This window comes from Lacerta agilis, chromosome 4 (assembly GCF_009819535.1).
Source record: "Lacerta agilis isolate rLacAgi1 chromosome 4, rLacAgi1.pri, whole genome shotgun sequence".
In the NCBI taxonomy this organism is placed as follows: Eukaryota; Metazoa; Chordata; class Lepidosauria; order Squamata; family Lacertidae; genus Lacerta; species Lacerta agilis.
Window position 1 is genome coordinate 5687827 of NC_046315.1, and position 18762 is coordinate 5706588.

The following is an 18762-nucleotide window of genomic DNA, read 5'->3' on the forward strand; positions in this document are numbered from 1 at the left end:
ACAACGGGCCCCACGTGATTGGCTAATTCCGGGATACTCCTGTATGCCAATTGGAGTGCGAATTCACTTCCACCTGGAGCTGGATTGGGTGGCTCCTGCGGACCAATCAGACTGCTGCAATCTCAATCCTATTGTTCTGGGACCAGTCAGACTGCTGCAATCTCAATCGTATTGTTCTGGGACCAGTCAGACTGCTGCAATCTCAATCCTATTGTTCTGGGACCAGTCAGACTGCTGCAATCTCAATCCTATTGTTCTGGGACCAGTCAGACTGCTGCAATCTCAATCCTATTGTTCTGGGACCAGTCAGACTGCTGCAATCTCAATCCTATTGTTCTAGGACCAATCAGACTGCTGCAGTTTGGATCCTATTGTTCTAGGACCAATCAGACTGCTGCAGTTTGGATCCTATTCAACTCAGTACATAACACCCCTCCCCTCTAAGTTCCAGTCCTGCCTGGGAGGTTGCATCCATAGTCCTCAAGGTACGCTGGCCGTCTACGTGTGCGTTGCGGCCTGGGCTGTTCCCTGGTCAGGGGTTCTGGTTCTGGCTCGTGTTCCGAGGCTGCTGGTTGTGGTGGGGCTGTTTGGTCTGGCGCAACCAGCTCGCTCTGTCGTGGCTCTGGTTCCGGTGCCCTTTCGGCCTCGTGGGTCCTCTCAGTATTTACTGATTCTGCCTCCCCTGCCGGCCCCTCCTGCTCTACGGGTCTCAATGCCCCACTGTTCCCTTGAGACTCCTCTGACCTGTCCTCCTCCTGCTTTTCTCCTGGGAATCGTCGCTGTAGCTGGTCACAGTGGCGGCGCCAGCATTGCCCCCCCTCTGTTAGCACCTCGTATGACATAACACTTTTGGTGGTAACCAGTACGACTGAGGATCCAAATGCGGCAACTTGAATGAACCAATGGTAGCTGTTCCTTCTGGAACAGGAAGGCAGTTACTTTCCCCTAATGTGAATACAGACAATAGCAATTTTTGTTGTTGTTCAGTCGTTCAGTCGTTTCCGACTCTTCGTGACCCCATGGACCAGAGCACGCCAGGCACGCCTATCCTTCACTGCCTCCCGCAATTTGGCCAAACTCATGTTAGTAGCTTCGAGAACACTGTCCAACCATCTCATCCTCTGTCGTCCCCTTCTCCTTGTGCCCTCCATCTTTCCCAACATCAGGGTCTTTTCCAGGGAGTCTTCTCTTCTCATGAGGTGGCCAAAGTACTGGAGCCTCAACTTCAGGATCTGCCCTTCTAGTGAGCACTCAGGGCCGATTTCCTTGAGAATGGATAGGTTTGATCTCCTTGCAGTCCATGGGACTCTCAAGAGTCTCCTCCAGCACCAGAATTCAAAAGCATCAATTCTTCAGCGATCAGCCTTCTTGATGGTCCAGCTCTCACTTGATAACCCTTGAATCAATACATAACAGTACCTATTTATCTACTTGCACTTTTTGGCGTGCTTTCGAACTGCTAGGTTGGCAGCTCCCCTTGTCGCGGGGATTCTGTTATGTATTGAAGTTTCCAAAAGGGGGATAGGGTATATAGTTTCCACTCAGGTCCGCGTCAGTTAGTTTAGGCGGGAAACCTGGGTGTTGCCGTTATGTTGCAATGTTACCATATTGCCAGCCGGCTGCCTTTATAAAGCAGGACGGCTGGGCTGTTTGCTCAGTTCGAGTCAAGCCTCCAAATAAAGAGCAGCTTAGAGGAATTGCTGTGGGGTCTGATTGTGTGTACCCAATACTCAACAGATTCGAACCGCCAGACTCCTGATCAGCAAGCCCTAGGCTACTGGAGTTTAATATATGAGATAGACTCATGACATGCAAAACGAGATATGTCAAGCCTTTGCTTGTTATAATTGTGATGATTTTGACATTCAGCTGATGAAAACCCCCAAAGTTGAGATTGTGAATTTGGGGTTCTCATCAGCTGTACTCCAGAATCATCACAATTGTAACTAATAAAGGCTTGACATATCTCGCTTTGCATGCCATGAGTCTATCTCATATATTAGTTTTACCGTTTAAGTTGAATTACTTAAAGAAATGAACCTTTCCACAATATTATAATTTTTTGAGTTTCACCTGTATATAAAATCAATCAATCAATAATAATAATAATAATATTTATTATTTGTACCCCGCCCATCTGGCTGGATTTCCCCAGCCACTCTGGGCGGCTTCCAACAGAAATCAAATACAAAAATATCAAACATTAAAAACTTCCCTAAAAAGGGCTGCCTTCAGGTTTTTTCTGAATGTCAGGTAGTTGTTTATTTCCCTGACCTGTGATGGGAGGGCGTTCCACAGGGCGGGCGCCACTACCGAGAAGGCCCTCTGCCTGGTTCCCTGTAGTTTTGCTTCTCGCAGTGAGGGAACAGACAGAAGGCCCTCGGCGCTGGATCTCAGTGTCCGGGCTGAATGATGGGGGTGGAGACGCTCCTTCAGGTATACAGGACCGAGGCCGTTTAGGGCTTTAAAGGTCAGCACCAACACTTTGAATTGTGCTCGGAAACGTACTGGGAGCCAATGCAGATCTCTCAGGACCGGTGTTATGTGGTCCCGGCGGCCACTCCCAGTCACCAGTCTAGCTGCCGCATTTTGGATTAATTGCAGTTTCCAGGTCACCTTCAAAGGTAGCCCCACGTAGAGCGCATTGCAGTAGTCCAAGCGGGAGATAACCAGAGCATGCACCACTTTGGTGAGACAGTCCGCGGGCAGGTAGGGTCTCAGCCTGCGTACCAGGTGGAGCTCGTAGACAGCTGCCCTGGATACAGAATTGACCTGCGCCTCCATGGACAGCTGTGAGTCCAAAATGACTCCCAGGCTGCGCACCTGGTCCTTCAGGGGCACAGTTACCCCATTCAGGACCAGGGAATCCTCCACACCTGCCCTCCTCCTGTCCCCCAAAAACAGTACTTCTGTCTTGTCAGGATTCAACCTCAATCTGTTAGCCGCCATCAATCAATAGAGGACCATTGGGTTTCTCTACAATTCTGTGAAAGCGGTGTCTCTCGGTAAAACATTAGCTCTCAATTAATTGGCAGCTCACAGTGGCTAAAGAGGGGAAGCTTTCATCCATTAACAATTCATATTTAACATACTCTGACGTTACCTCTTGCTCATCTGCATGGGGCATAGGGAGAAAGAGAATTTAGACTGACACACTGCCGCCAGCTTGCGGGTTGACTTTGAATTTCCTTCTGCTGCTTTGCAAAGGCATGCGTGGAGCCCTGGCCTCTCCAAGGCTGAGAGCTGCTACCCACCCATCTATCATGGACTAAATCTATGGCTTCTGAAAGAGATCCCTTTCCCCTGATTGGCCAAGCGGGGAACCGGATCCCAGCTGGCTGCCTGCCTGCCTGCCTGCTTGCCGAGCATTTATTTATATTTCTTGCAAGTTGCGCTCAGCGGGCAGCTGTCGCCAGCGCGAGGCTGTGCGCGCGGGCGAGGAAACGCTTTCCCTGCTCCTCTCTCTCCTCGGCTTGCAGGGTCGGATCCTGCGCCTGCGGATCGCGCTTCCCAAACCCCCAACCCAGCTTTCCCCCCCCCATGCTGGGTCTTTATGCACTGCGAGGAATCCGCTGCGTGGTGAGTGATGGATGGATGGGGAAGCGGGCAGCGCAAGGCATGCAATCAGTGCCGGATTTACATATAAACTAAACAACTAGCTTAGGGCCCCACTCTCTTGGGGGCCCCAGAAAAAATTTAAAGGAAGAAAAAAAAACTGGATTTACATTTCCAAAATATAAGAGAAAAAACAAATAAAACAAAACCTACATACAGTGTATGTAGGTTTGCTAGCCTGCTCCCTAAAATATCACTGGTTTGCTCATTTCTATATATAGGGTGCCTACATTCTGCTACCGGTATTTATAATTATTAGTAGTTTGCAGCCTATATTTACACCTATTGTTGTTTCATGTTATAGCAAGTTTCTAGAGACTGGATTATGAGCCTTTTCAAAAACTGTGTTTCTCAAGGAACTTTTGTTATTGCCAAATGCCAATGTGTTTGCATTCTTATGTTTGTAACTTATGAATCAAAAATCATTTCAAGTTAGAGCTTAATAATTGTATTTCATTATTAATATAAACAAAATAGGAAATTCTTTCCAGTAGCACTTTAGGAGACCAACTGAGTTTGTTCTTGGTATGAGCTTTCGTGTGCATGCACACTTCTTCAGATATCAGTTGGTCTCTAAGGTGCTACTGGAAAGAATTTCCTATTTTGTTTCGACTATGGCAGACCAACACGGCTACCCACCTGTAACTGGAATTATTAATATACTTCTTCTTAGTTGTATTTCAGTTCAACGATTACTTTGATAAAATACATATTTTGTCACGTGCAAATGACTTTAGATACCTGTTAGGTCCATAAATTACCACATGGCATATATTCAACACAAAAAAACAGCGACAATTTGTTGTTGACAAAGGACAGCTGGACATATGAAAGGCCCCATTACCTCCAGTAGATTAGGGCCTCATCAAACCTAAATCCTGCCCTGCAAATACCCCTTTAATGAAGACCTCTAAGATTCTTTAAAGAGGGGTGACCATCCCTTATTTTATTTTTTACCACCATGTCTTATGTCCAAGAATTTCATGACTCATTTATGCAGCATGTGAAAAAGGTATTTTCATTTGGCTGTCCTGAATCTCATGCCAATCCACTAGCGTTATGAGGAAAAAGAGAGGGAAATTCTCTTTTCTAACATATCAGAGCCCTAATCAGTCAGTCCACCTTTGGAGCTGAAATTCTTTGAGGACTTTTAAAAATGGCTACCTACTTTTGAAGTGTTAAATTTGGATCTCTAACTCGGTATCTATTTGGTGTTTCCACATTTATTAACAATTTCAAAAAAAATTCCTTTTCCCTTTCTTTCACCCGCAAATTACCTTCAGCTTGAATACTATTCGGGGAGCTACTTCTACCCACCACATAAAAAATTAAAATGTTGTACCTGCCAAAGTTCAGAAACAAAAAGCTCCATACAGCAGACTTTTTTCAGCAGGGGGCCGGTCCACCGTCCCTCAGACCTTGTGGGGGGCCGGACTATATTTTTGAAGAAAAAAATGAACGAATTAATATGCCCCACAAATAACCCAGAGATGCATTTTAAATAAAAGGACGCATTCTCCTCATGTAAAAACACGCTGGTTCCCGGACAGTCCGCAGGCCGGATTGAGAAGGCAATTGGGCCGGATCCGGCCCCTGGGTCTTAGTTTACCTACCCATGCCATAGACTGTGTGACCATCCTTTATATGCAGAGTCAGGCCCATTGGGATCAACGGACCAAACCAGCCATTCCATTGAAGTCGATGGGTCTGACTCGTTTGAGGGCGTCTTAGTTAGACATCGCCCTTAGTGGAGTAATTCATGGACAGGAATAGCAACTTTAATTTATTTTGTTTTTATTTTGTTTGTTGCATCAACACCCTACCTTTTCCTCCAGGGAGATCAAAGTGGTGTTCGGGGTTTCTCGCCCTACCCCCCACCCCCCAATTTGATCCTCACAAACAACCCTGTGAGGCAGGTGAGCCTGGGAGGGAATGATGGGTCTGAAATCAACCCGTGAGGTTATTTATTATAAGGAAACTGGGATTGGCTTCTGCAGCCGGACTCCCCATCAAGGTCCGATCACCGGTCTGAGAAAACCCAACGGAAGCAACCAAAGAACAGCGCTAGCCGTTTTTCAGACGTGCGGTTTATGGTGTGTTTACCTTCTGCGCTTATGAACAAACATTTTATTTATGTCCCCAAGTGGGGATTCAAACCCCGTCCTAGTCTGATACTCTTAACCACTGTGTCACACTGGCTTAATGTTAATTTTGTCATATTTTTTAATATTTTGTTTCTGTAGACTGCCTTGTGCGCGTATTAAAAATAAATCAATAAATAGGTGTTGTTGGTTTTTTTTAAAAAAAAATTCAATTCCCCTAAGGGTAAAATGTGCCCCTCCTCTAGTCTCTTTCTTCTCTAGTCTCCAACCCCCTTATTTCCACAAAACAGTGTACCTTGGAGCTGGCTGGTTGTTCCAAAGAAGGATTGATAGTTTAGATCAGGCACGTCCAACAGGTAGATCATGATCTACTGGTAGATCACTAGAAGTCTGTAGTAGATCACTGGCTCCTCCCAAAGAAGCCTTGCACCCCCCCCAAAAAAGCTCAAACTATTTTGTTAAATTAACTCAAGTTGTAGGGGGACCCCAAGGGGCCCCCAAATTGTGATAATGCGGACCCCTGGCAGTGACTGATAAAAGGAAACTTATAGTAGCCTATCGCTTTAAGAAACGGTTAAGAAACTGCTGAGAAAGTATTTCACTTTGCAAGGAGCAGAAAGCCCTGCCCATGGGAAGAGAGGAGCTAAAACGCTTATCGCAAGAACACAAGTAGCTATACGCGTAGGTTCACACACGCACAATACAAAGCACAATGGCCTTTTTTAAACAAAATGCATTGATGTACAGGTGAAACTCGAAAAATTAGAATATGGTGGAAAGGTTCGTTTCTTTCAGTAATTCAACTTAAAAGGTGAAACTAATATATGAGATAGAGTCGTGACATGCAAAGCGAGATATGTCAAGCCTTTATTTGTTATAATTGGGATGATTATGGCATACAGCTGATGAGAACCCCAAATTTACAATCTCAACTTTGGGGTTTTCATCAGCTGCACGCCATTATCATCACAATTATAACAAGCAAAGGCTTGACATATCTCGCTTTGCATGTCATGAGTCTGTCTCGTATATTAAACTCCAGTAGCTAATGAAAACAATTGCTTACATAAATGGACTTTTCCACGATATTCTAATTTTTTGAGTTTCGCCTGTAAGCCATGTCAGCAAATCAACCGAACCGATCTGAATTATTCTGCTTCTGCTAGAAGCGCAGGCCCACTAAAAGTCAATGTAACTATAGTAAATAAGTTCTAGCTTTCAAGCTCCCTCCTTTTCCCATCTCCTAGAATATTTCTGCATGCCCAGAAAACATGGCCGAGGCTCAGGCTGGCTCTGGGAAGGTGGCTCTTTTCAGCCAGAAACAACGAGGGGGTCTCACCTACCGCATCCCGGCGCTGATTTACCTGCCCTCCGAGTCCACCTTCCTGGCGTTTGCAGAAGAGCGCTCATCCCCCCGGGACGAAGATGCTAAGTTCCTGGTGATGAGGCGAGGGCGGAAGGAAGGAACGTCCGTCCAGGTAACACCAGAAGCAGAAAGCACAACAGTGTTATTCTTCATTGCGCGATTCTTTTCTTTCTTACTATATACATGAAATGTAAGGCTGTCGTCACGCAGCAGTTCACGGGTCTGCCGCACCAACTCCAGCGTGACAGCAGGGTGGCAGGCAGCTCAGGTAAGCTGTTTAATGAAGGCGGGGAGGTGCTCTGCGCACTATGTATAATGGGGGGAAATGCTCTCTGAAGCAACTCCCCCCCCCCAATCTCCTTAAAAAGTGGTTGGGACTTTGGGGCAAGCTGCCAGTGGAGGTGTGGGAGAAAGGGGGTTGCCAAAGGGGTGTGGGAGAAAGGGGGTTGCCAAAGGGGATGATGGGTAGTCTGAGTTCGAGAGTGGAGTGAGCAGGGATAGCAGAGCCTAGTAGAATCCACGTTTGGACAACTAAATATTGTGATATGGTCCATCGTTCCCTGCAAGGTTGGAAAATGCTGTTTACAGAGCTTAGCATTTGGATGTAATATTTGTGCCTTTCAAAAGGAATAAACAGCCCAGGAAGGAATGGTCGATGCCTAATCAACTTTCTTTCTTTTTTGGAAAAATATATTTTTTATTAAATAACAATTCTCACATATTGGAGGGGGGAGGGGGAAATCAGCTGTATACCCCTCCCTTCCATCTACCCGTATTTATTCAACCTGTAGTTCCGATCTAAATGACAATAGCAAAGTTCAAGAAGTGCTGAACGGTGAAGGAGTTCGGAAGTTGCTGGCGTCAATGTAAAGGAAGGTTTTAACACAACCGTGTATTACGGAACGCGGCAGGTGTTCTGTGTGGCAGGGCGTATTCAGACTGTGGAACTCTCTCACACAGGAGACAGGCATGCCCAACAATTGGGTGGTGTTAAAAGAGGTTTCCCGTTAAGGCATCTTGCTGGCCACTGGGAAAACAGGGTGGCCTGATCCAGCAAGATCTTCTTGGGTTCATATGTTCTGGGGACATTTTGTCTTGGAGAGTTGTTGTTTGTGTGCTGGATGAATGTCTCTCAGGGATGGGTTTGGGGTTTTTTGCCCTCTAGCAACGCAAAGTTATTTTGTCAGTTTTTCAGAAAGTCTTTCTTCTTCTTTGGCGATCATTCGTAGCTGAGTAAGATTGTCTTAGCAATGAGTCCGTGAGTAACTGGGGAGGCCAATTCTGGATCCACACGTCCTTCCACAGTGGGGACATAGGTTTCCAGGTGGGAGTTGATCTCGGTGAGGGTTTGCCAAGCGTGCCTTCCTCTTAGCATGTTTCTCCCTTGCGTCCTGAGTTCGAGTGTCTTCAAAGCCCATGACACCTTTGGTAAAGGCAGTTCTCCAACTGGAGTGTTGCCCAATTTTCTGTGCTTACCCTGTATGTTGCATTTTTTATTTATTTTAGATTTGCCTCGAGAGTGCCTTTAAACCTCTTTTGTTGTATTTCGCTTTCTTTCCAGAAAATGCTTTGTCCCAAATTACATTACGCCATTGTGTACAACCCTGTATTTATAATAATGATATGCACACACGCAACTAATTTTTTTAAAAAATCTACAGTCTTTGCTAATAACGATTTACAAACACACAGTCGTACCTTGGATCTCGAACGCCTTGGCTACCGAACAAATCGGCTACCAAACGATCGAAACCCGATAGTGAGTGTTCCGGTTTCCGAACGGTTTTCGGAAGCCGTCCGTCCGGCGCGGCTTCCGATTGGCTGCAGGAGCTTCCTGCAGCCAATCGGAAGCCGCGCTTTGGTTTCCGAAGATTTTGGAATTCAAACAGACTTCCGGAACGGATTCCGTTCTACTTCCAAGGTAACGACTGCACAAGGAAATTCAGACAAAACCGAAATTCAGATAAATTTGAGTGGATTTGAGGCTGCAAATCCACAGAGAGCCAGTGTGGTGTAGTGGTTAAAGAGCGATAGACTCGTAATCTGGGGAACCGGGTTCGTGTCTCCACTCCTCCACATGCAGCTGCTGGGTGACCTTGGGCTACTCACACTTCTTTGAAGTCTCTCAGCCCCACTCACCTCACAGAGTGTTTGTTGTGGGGGAGGAAGGGAAAGGAGAATGTTAGCCGCTTTCAGACTCCTTCGGGTAGTGAAAAGCGGGATATCAAATCCAAACTCTTCTTCTTCTCTTCTTCTGCAACAATCGGATCTAAGTAATTCAAGTGATTGTCTGATTAAAGCCGTTTAGATTCCTGACTTCATGAGCAACAGATATATGACATAGATTCTTCCATGTGTGCCTATGAAGAGTCTGTTCCATATCCCTTCTGCCCACATTTTTTTTTAAAAAGGCTTTAAAATACAGGAGCTTCCCTGTCTACAAAGGAATGGAAAGATAGGGTTAACAGCTTGCCAGTCAGGCTGAGCGAATGACAGCTGTTCCAGTCTGTGTATATTTTTGCCGCTGACTCAATAAGTAACTTGAAGCCTTGCTGGGAACATGCCCTGGGAAGATAGGCGGTTTGGGTTTGAGTCCCGGTATATGATAGCGGAAGCAAGCAGGCACTCCTACAAGAAAAAGGGCAAATTTGCTAATCCCGCGTCGACTTTCCAGGGAGCATGTTTGAGATTGTTTTTTTAAAAAATGATATCCAGGCAAGGCCTCTCAGCTCTGTCATCTCCAAATCCAAGCCACCGAAATGTTTCTCTGGATAAGTTTCACCTTCCTCAGTTGTATTAATTTACAAAGCCCTGAACAGTTTCGATCTAGGATACCACAGGGATCGCCAGAACCCTTATATCTCAGCTCGATCGCAGAGATCATTTGCAGGAGCGTGGTTCGTCATTCCCCGAGTCGGGGAGGCTCATTTGACAGCAGGATTAAACCGAGCTTTTAGTGTCAGATGTCCCAGTCCTGTGGAACTCTGCCACTGGAGATTAAGCAGAAATCTCCTGTGCCAACTTTTAAACGGCCGCTGCAAACCTTTCTGTTCCACCGAAACTATGCAGGCGATTTCATAGAATCCTAGAGTTGGAAGAGACCACAAGGGCCACCCAGTCCAACCCCCTGCCAAGCAGGAAACACCATCAAAGCATTCCTGACAGATGGCTGTCAAGCCTCCGCTTAAAGACCTCCAAAGAAGGAGACTCCACCACACTCCTTGGCAGCAAATTCCACTGCTGAACAGCTCTTACTGTCAGGAAGTTCTTTCTAATGTTTAGGTGGAATCTTCTTTCTTGTAGTTTGAATCCATTGCTCTGTGTCCGCTTCTCTGGAGCAGCAGAAAACAACCTTTCACCCTCCTCTATATGACATCCTTTTATATATTTGAATATGGCTATCATATCACCCCTTAACCTTCTCTTCTCCTGGCTAAACATACCCAGCTCCCTAAGCCGTTCCTCATAAGGCATCGTTTCCAGGCCTTGGACCATTTTGGTTGCCCTCCTCTGGACACGTTCCAGCTTGTCAGTATCCTTCTTGAACTGTGGTGCCCAGAACTGGACACAGTATTCCAGGTGAGGTCTGACCAGAGCAGAATATAGTGGTACTATTACCTCCCTTGATCTAGACGCTATACTCCTATTGATGCAGCCCAGAATTGCGTTGGCTTTTGTAGCTGCTGCACCACACTGTTGACTCATGTCAAGTTTGTGGTCTACCAAGACTCCTAGATCCTTTTCACATGTACTGCTCTCAAGCCAGGTGTCACCCATTTAGAGTACATCCTTCCACATAGGTTAATGGGTGTCTGTTTTTAACCTTTTTATATCGTTTTCAGTATACGTTTTTATTGCTGAAAACCGCTTCGATGTGTCTGTGAATGACACAGTGGTATATAGATAGCTCCACAAGGAAGTAAACTGTCAAGGGTGTTGAATTCCAAAAGCAGAACATGAACAGGCGATACTCAAAAAATTAGAATATCGTGGAAAAGTTCGTTTATTTCAGAAATTCAACTTAAATGGTGAAACTAACATATGAGATAGACTCAAGACATGCAAAGCGAGAGATGTCAAGCCTTTATTTGTCATAATTGTGATGATTGTGGCGTACAGCTGGTGAAAACCCCCAAATTCACAATCTCAGAAAATTAGAATATTAAATGAAATCATCCAAACAAGGATTGTGAATAGAACCATAGTGGACCTCTGAAAAGTAGAAGCATGCATATGTACTCAGTACTTGGTTTGGGCCCCTTTTGCATCAATTACTGCCGCAATGCGGCGTGGCATGGATGCTATCAGGCTGTGGCACTGCTGAGGTGTTATGCAAGACCCGGATGCTAAAATAGCGGCCTTCAGCTCTTCTGCATTGCTCGGTCTCATATATCTTATCTTTCTTTTGGCAATGCCCCATAGATTCTCTATGAGGTTCAGGTCAGGCGAGTTTGCTGGCCAATCAAGCACAGTAATCCCATGGGCATTGAACCAGGTTTTGGTACTTTTGGCAGTGTGGGCGGGTGCCAAGTCCTGCTGGAAAATGAAGTCAGCATGCCCATAAAGCTCATCTGCTGAAAGAAGCATGAAATGCTCCAAAATCTCCTGGTAGACGGCTGCATTGACCCTGGACTTAATAAAGCACAGTGGACCAATACCAGCAGCTGACATGGCTCCCCAAATCAACACAGACTGTGGAAACTTCACACTGGACTTCAAGCATCTGGCATTGTGTGCCTCCCCATTCTTCCTCCAGACTCTGGGTCCTTGGTTTTCAAATGAGATGCAAAAGTTGCTCTCATCAGGCAATTTTAATAGGGAGAAATGCAAAGTACTACACTTGGGCAAAAAAAATGAAAGGATGGGTGACACCTGGCTTGAGAGCAGTACATGTGAAAAGGATCTAGGAGTCTTGGTAGACCACAAACTTGACATGAGTCAACAGTGTGATGCAGCAGCTAAAAAAGCCAATGTAATTCTGGGCTGCATCAATAGGAGTATAGCGTCTAGATCAAGGGAGGTAATAGTACCATTATATTCTGCTCTGGTCAGACCTCACCTGGAGTACTGTGTCCAGTTCTGGGCACCACAGTTCAAAAAGGATACTGACAAGCTGGAACGTGTCCAGAGGAGGGCAACCAAAATGGTCCAAGGCCTGGAAACGATGCCTTATGAGGCACGGCTTAGGGAGCTGGGTATGTTTAGCCTGGAGAAGAGAAGGTTAAAGTCATTGATAAAGATGTTGAATAAGACTGGGCCCAAGACATTGGTAACCTCAAGACTAGATTACTGCACTGCACTCTTTCTGGGGCATCTATTGCACTCCACCCAGCAGCTGTGCTTATATAGGAAACTGCAGTTAATCCAGGGTGCGGCAGCTAGACTGGTGACTGGGAGCGGCCGCCGGGACCACATAACACCGGCTCTGAGAGATCTGCATTGGCTCCCAGTACATTTCCGAGCAGAATTCAAAGTGTTGGTGCTTCTGAACGGCAAGCCCTAGGCTCTGTGATTTAGACTACAGCACCACCCACATCCCTGCTCTGTTCTGCCTTGGTCACACCACACCTGGAGTCCTGTGTCCAGTTCTGGCTACCACATTTCCAAGCACAATTCAAAGTGCTGAACTTGAAAGCCCTAATCGGCCTCGGCCCAGTATACCTGAAGGAGCATCTCCACCCCCATCGTCCAGCCTGGACACTGAGGTCCAGCGCCGAGGGCCTTCTGGCGGTTCTCTCACTGCAAGAAGTGAGGTTACAGGGAACCAGGGAGAGGGTCTTCTCGGTGGTGACGCCCACCCTGTGGAACGCCCTTCCATCAGAAGTCAAGGAAATAAGCAGCTATCCTATTTTTAAAAGACATCTGAAGGCAGCCCTGTTTAGGGAAGTTTTTAATATTTAATGCTGCATTGTTTTTAACACTCGATTGGGAGCCGCCCAGAGTGGCTGGGGAAACTCTGTTGCACCGGCAAAGAAATGACGTGACGACAGGATGGTATCAACGGGAAGGCAACTCCGAGCCACACCCGAGGGCTCCCTTTTATTAGCAATCTCACACACTGGTTAATGATTAGTTCCACAGGAACAACTTCAAGGACCAAATAAGGAAACATACAGCCCAATGGTGATACACCCTCACCATATAAGGAAATGCTCCTGCACAGGGTACTCTGGTAACACCCCAAAACTTCCCCACATGACATCTCCATTGCGTAAGTGCTCATCCTCCATGCCTCTCTCTCATGCACCCCTCCCGTGCTCATCTTGTGACTTTCCAGTACTTTCCCACCACTCCTTTGTTTTGCTGTCCCGCTGACCTGTGTCTCCCATCCTGACATTCCAGGGTCAGCGTGGTTTGCCAGCGCTGTATTTCTAACCATGGCGGAATCGACGTGGTTTGCCAGCGTCAATCCGGCCATATTCCCTACAAAACTCAGCCAGATGGGCGGGGTACAAATTATTATTATTATTATTATTAGGCCTGAGTGTTGAGGTCTGAGTGTTGGGTAGAGCTCCCCGCCTCGAACACACAGGCTGCAGTGAGTTTGGCATTTTGAGAAGGGAGTGGAATTTAAACCTCTATTTAAAGCCACCTGAAAATAGATTGTGTGCTCACTCCAACGGCGCTTGACTCCCAAATTAAAAACCCCAGAACCTTTATCTAGCACTGGGATCTGCCACTTGTGTCCTCAACAAAAGCGTGATTATCCTCAGACGAGGATGTATACTGGGTTTGTTTTTTGTTCGTTCGTTTTTTAAAGCCAGACAGTGCCCACGGGGTAGAATCATAGAGTTGGAAGAGACCACCAGGGCCATCCAGTCCAACCCCTGCCAAGCAGGAAACACCATCAAAGCATTCTTGACAGATGGCTGTCAAGCCTCCGCTTAAAGATCTCCAAAGAAGGAGACTCCACCACACTCCAAAGCAAACAAGATGAATTTTAACAGGGGAAAATGTAAAGTACTACACTTGGGCAAAAAAAAATAAAAAATGAAAGGCACAAAAACAGGATGGGTGACACCTGGCTTGAGAGCAGTACATGTGAAAAGGATCTAGGAGTCTTGGTAGACCACAAACTTGACATGAGTCAACAGTGTGATGCAGCAGCTAAAAAAGCCAATGCAATTCTGGGCTGTATCAATAGGAGTATAGCGTGTAGATCAAGGGAAGTAATAGTACCACTGTATTCCGCTCTGGTCAGACCTCACCTGGAATACTGTGTCCAGTTCTGGGCACCACAGTTCAAGAAGGATACTGACAAGCTGGAAGGTGTCCAGAAGAGGGCAACCAAAATGGTCAAAGGCCTGGAAACGATGCCTTATGAGGAACGGCTTAGGGAGCTGGGTATGTTTAGCCTGGAGAAGACAAGGTTAAGGGGTGATATGATAGCCATATTCAAATATATAAAAGGATGTCATATAGAGGAGGGAGAAAGGTTGTTTTCTGCTGCTTCAGAGAAGCAGACACGGGGCAATAGATTCAAACTACAAGAAAGAAGATTCCACCTAAACATTAGGAAGAACTTCCTGACAGTAAGAGCTGTTGGACAGTGGAGTTTGCTGCCAAGGAGTGTGGTGGAGTCTCCTTCTTTGGAGATCTTTAAGCGGAGGCTTGACAGCCATCTGTCAGGAATTCTTTGATGGTGTTTCCTGCTTGGCAGGGGGTTGGACTGGATGGCCCTTGTGGTCTCTTCCAACTCTAGGATTCTATGAACAACCTCCACTTTTGTAGCTGGAGTCAGTCCGCACTCCACTCTCCCAGGCCAGGTGGGAAAGAGCCAGTAAGGCAGGGTGCGGGTCTTCCAGGGCTCACAGCCACGGTGGTCTCATTTAAAACAACACAGATAGAAATTAAAAACAATTTATATACAGCTGCAGTCCTCGTGAAGCCTGTCAAGTCCCACCCCAGCCAAAGACAAGGGCAGGGTCCTTCAGACCCTCTGTAGGCAGTCCTCCTCCACAGCAAAGAGAGGGAAATATCTGGGTTTACTCTCTAACTCAGGGTTCAGCAACCTTTTTCAGCCATGGGCCGGTCCACCATCCCTCAGACCATGTGGTGGGCCGGACTATATTTGGGGGGGGGGGGAATGAACGAATTCCTACACCCCACAAATAACCCAGAGGTGCATTTTAAATAAAAGGACACATTGTACTCATGTAAAAACACGCTGATTCCCGGACCATCCGCGGGCCGGGTTGAGATGGAGCCTTATTTGCCCCTACGGGTTCCCATTGTTGCGCCCGGTGAGAAAACATGGAAGCAGAAAACACCTGAGGCTTCTGGCTTCAGAGAGAGAAAGATTTATTATTCTGCATGCAGAGGTACTTGCGGTGTTCAGACATCCAAGCAAGTACAAAACTAGCCAATTTTCAGACAGTTCTTATAGACAGTTCTCTGGCTCTCTTCCCACCCCAGAAAAAACTTCCTCTTGTCCATATAAGGAACATTTCCTGTTGTACATTTCCTGTTGTACATATAAGGCAAATGACATTTAGCCAGAGTTGGTTCATGCGCACTCCAGCAAGGCCACCCTATCTCTTGACCTAGGCAACAGTTCCTCTCTGCAAGGACAGTTCTACTCTCTGTGTAAGGTCTACTGTTATCTCCAGACACTTAGTAAGGCAAAGCTTGCCAGAGAGAAGTACAATGCAGATCAAAGTTCACAGCTTTACAGAGCAGTTTCATACAGAAAAGCTTAAAAGTTCTTTTATACTTAATACATTCACTGGACTAACAATACATTCAGGTGAATATATATAGGTTAGCTAATTAACCCCTTCCAGAGAAAGCGATTGAATTGTTACACTGTGTGTATACCTCTTTAAAAGTTACTGTAAATGTCATGACCCAGTTTTTAGCTGTGAGGCGGTACATCAGGTGTTGCTAAGTTTGTTTTAATTAAGCAATTGGATGCAGTATATAAGAAGCGTTCTGTACCTCTCTCAGCACCTTGGTGGGTGGGTCACGGTTTTGTAAACTTAATGTAACTTCAATTATTTTTCTATAATTAAAAACCAAGCAAAGGACCTGTTTTTGCATCCTCTTATTTATTTTTGCTTTGATGGTGTTTCCTGCTTGGCAGGGGGTTGGACTGGATGACCCTTGTGGTCTCTTCCAACTCTATGATTTTAAATACGTGCAGTTTCCTCAGCAAGTCTTCTACAGAGCAGTTACTCTGCTTAATTTCATAATAATTTTATAACATGCCTACTCCTGCTCTAACTCATCCTCTCCTTTGTATTTCAGTGGGGTCCTCAGCAATCGCTGGAGACAGCCGTTCTGCCCAACTACCGCACCATGAACCCCTGCCCCGTTCTCGAGAGGAAGAGCGGCGCCCTTTTCCTCTTCTTCATCTGTGTGGAGAAGTACATTACGGAAAGGCACCAGATCAGCTCGGGGAGGAACGCCGCCAGGCTCTGCTACGTCTCCAGCCAAGACGCCGGTCACACCTGGAGCCAGGTGACCGACCTGACCGAGGCGGTCATCGGCGAAGAGCTGACCAACTGGGCCACGTTTGCCGTTGGCCCAGGCCACGGCGTCCAGCTGAGCTCCGGGCGGCTGGTGATCCCAGCGTACGCTTACTACATCCACAAGCGTTTGTTTGGGCGCCCTATGGAGACCAAGCCGCACAGCCTCACTTTCTATAGCGACGACGGGCAGAGCTGGTCACGTGGCCCGCTCCTCGAGGCCTTGCTGACCACCGAGTGCCAGGTGGCCGAGCTGTCGTGCCCCGACGAAAGCTGGGTCCTGTACTGCAACGCCCGCAGCCTCCACAACTACCGGGTCGGGTCACTGTGCGCCAACAACGACCACCAGTTTGTCAATCCCTCCCTGTGTGAGGAGTTGTGCGAGTCTCCGCACGGTTGCCAGGGCAGCGTGGTGAGCTTCTCCCCGCAGCTGGAGCCGTTGGATCTGGGCCAGAAGAAAGACGGGGCCACGCCGTCGGGTCTCGATACCTCCTTGGCCCCCCTCAAGGGTGCCCAGTCGTGGCTGATCTTCTCCCACCCCACGAAAACACACAAGCGCTTGGATCTGGGCATCTACCTCAACACCTCTCCGTTGAAGAAGGGCTACTGGAAAGCCCCATGGGTGCTGAACGAAGGGCCCAGCGCGTATTCGGACCTGGCCGTGTGCGAGGAGGGCGAGTCGGTGATGTTCGGGTGCCTGTTTGAGTGTGGGGTGTCCTACGAGTGCGAGGAGATCGCCTTCCAACTTTTCACGGCTGTCGAGCTCCTGAGGAACGTGACGGAAAGTGCCTGTAGTTCCTCTTTTCCCTCAGAGGCATAGATGCTCAGGGACATTTAGCACCCCAGCACAGAAAATGAGGGTGCCCTCGCTTTCCTCTCCCTCAGGCTCTGCTATGTCTCCGCCTTAGTATTGTACGGTGCAGGCTTTGGAAAACGACTGCCATTTTTGGGTGACAATCAACAGGCCCTCACTTCTGCCTCCTTGAAAGCAGCCAAACGACAAAAACTCTTCTACGTAGTTATATTGATAAATCGAAAGGGGCAGTCTACAATTCAAGGTTGTTGTGATTTCTTTCTTTCATTTTTACCCCGGGACTCTTTTTTTCACCATAGCTGACGGCTGTCTCCTGTTGGTCACAAGACAGGTCTCGGCCTACCGTGTCTTGGGGCCTAGACTGATATTACTGTATATTTTCGCTCCATAAGACGCACTTTTTTCCTCCTAAAAAGTAAGGGGAAATATCTGTGCATCTTATGGAGTGAATGGTGGTCCCTGGAGCCGAATTGCCCAGGGGCCAAAAGCAGATCGTGCTTTTTTTTTTTTTACAAAGAGAAAAGGGGGTGTTGAAAGGACCCCGCTCAGCAGCTGATCAGCAAGAGATCGGGAGAGAGATAAGAGTCCCGGCTCCCTTTCAGCCCCGCCCTCCTTTGTTGAATGTGCTGCAGAGGGATGTTGTTTGTTTCCCCAGCAACATGTGACTGGCTGATTAGATTATCTGTCTGGAAACTGTAGAAATGGCTCCCTTTCCTTAAGATTTTTCAGAAATGTGAGTTGAACCCCATAAAAATGGGGCTTTCCCTCTTTGCTTTTCCCCCTTTGCAAAAGGAGCTTTGCTTTTCCCCCTTTGCAAAAAAAGCTGCAAAACTTTTAGCTGATCCTCAAAAAAACAGGACTTTTCCCTTTGCAAAAAAAGCTGCAAAACTTTTAGCTGATCCTCAAAAAAACCAGGGCTTTTCCCTTTGCAAAAAAAAGCTGCAAGACTTTTAGCTGATCCTCAAAAAAACAGGGCTTTTAGAGGAGGAAACCCAGAAAAATATTTTTTTCTTGTTTCCTCCTCTAAAAACAAGGTGCGCCCTATGGTCTGGTGCGCCCTATGGAGTGAAAAATACTGCATTGTTCAGAATCAGCTCATTGCCGCCTTTGCTGCCTTCCACTTCCGTACATGAAAGGAGGAACTTTTTGAAGTTCAAAAACGGGTGGGCAATGCCATACCCGCCGGGATTTTTGGCACCGGAATTGCGACGCTCCATTTTTTGCCTGAGCTCTTGCGTGTGCATGAAAGCATAAGAGCAAAATACGCTCGTTTAAAATGGGACGGTTGAGGGCTATGCGACGCCTGGTGAGAGCTTAGATGCGGGCGATTTCTCTCCCAGACACCCTGACATTTTCCAGAGGTGTTATCCTGACCCCAGCTCCTGCATCCTTGTTTCC

At 46.9% G+C, this 18762-nt stretch overlaps 1 protein-coding gene across 1 annotated transcript; it reads left to right on the forward strand.

Moving 5' to 3' along the window:
• The first annotated feature begins 3412 nt into the window (after nt 1–3412).
• On the forward strand, nt 3413–17602 carry LOC117045144 (sialidase-3-like). Its single transcript, XM_033145935.1, has 3 exons — nt 3413–3579; nt 6965–7195; nt 16330–17602. Exons 1-3 carry the CDS (start codon nt 3541–3543, stop codon nt 17368–17370), a joined length of 1311 nt encoding a protein of 436 aa, XP_033001826.1. The 5' UTR covers nt 3413–3540; the 3' UTR covers nt 17371–17602.
• The last annotated feature ends 1160 nt before the right edge of the window (nt 17603–18762 follow it).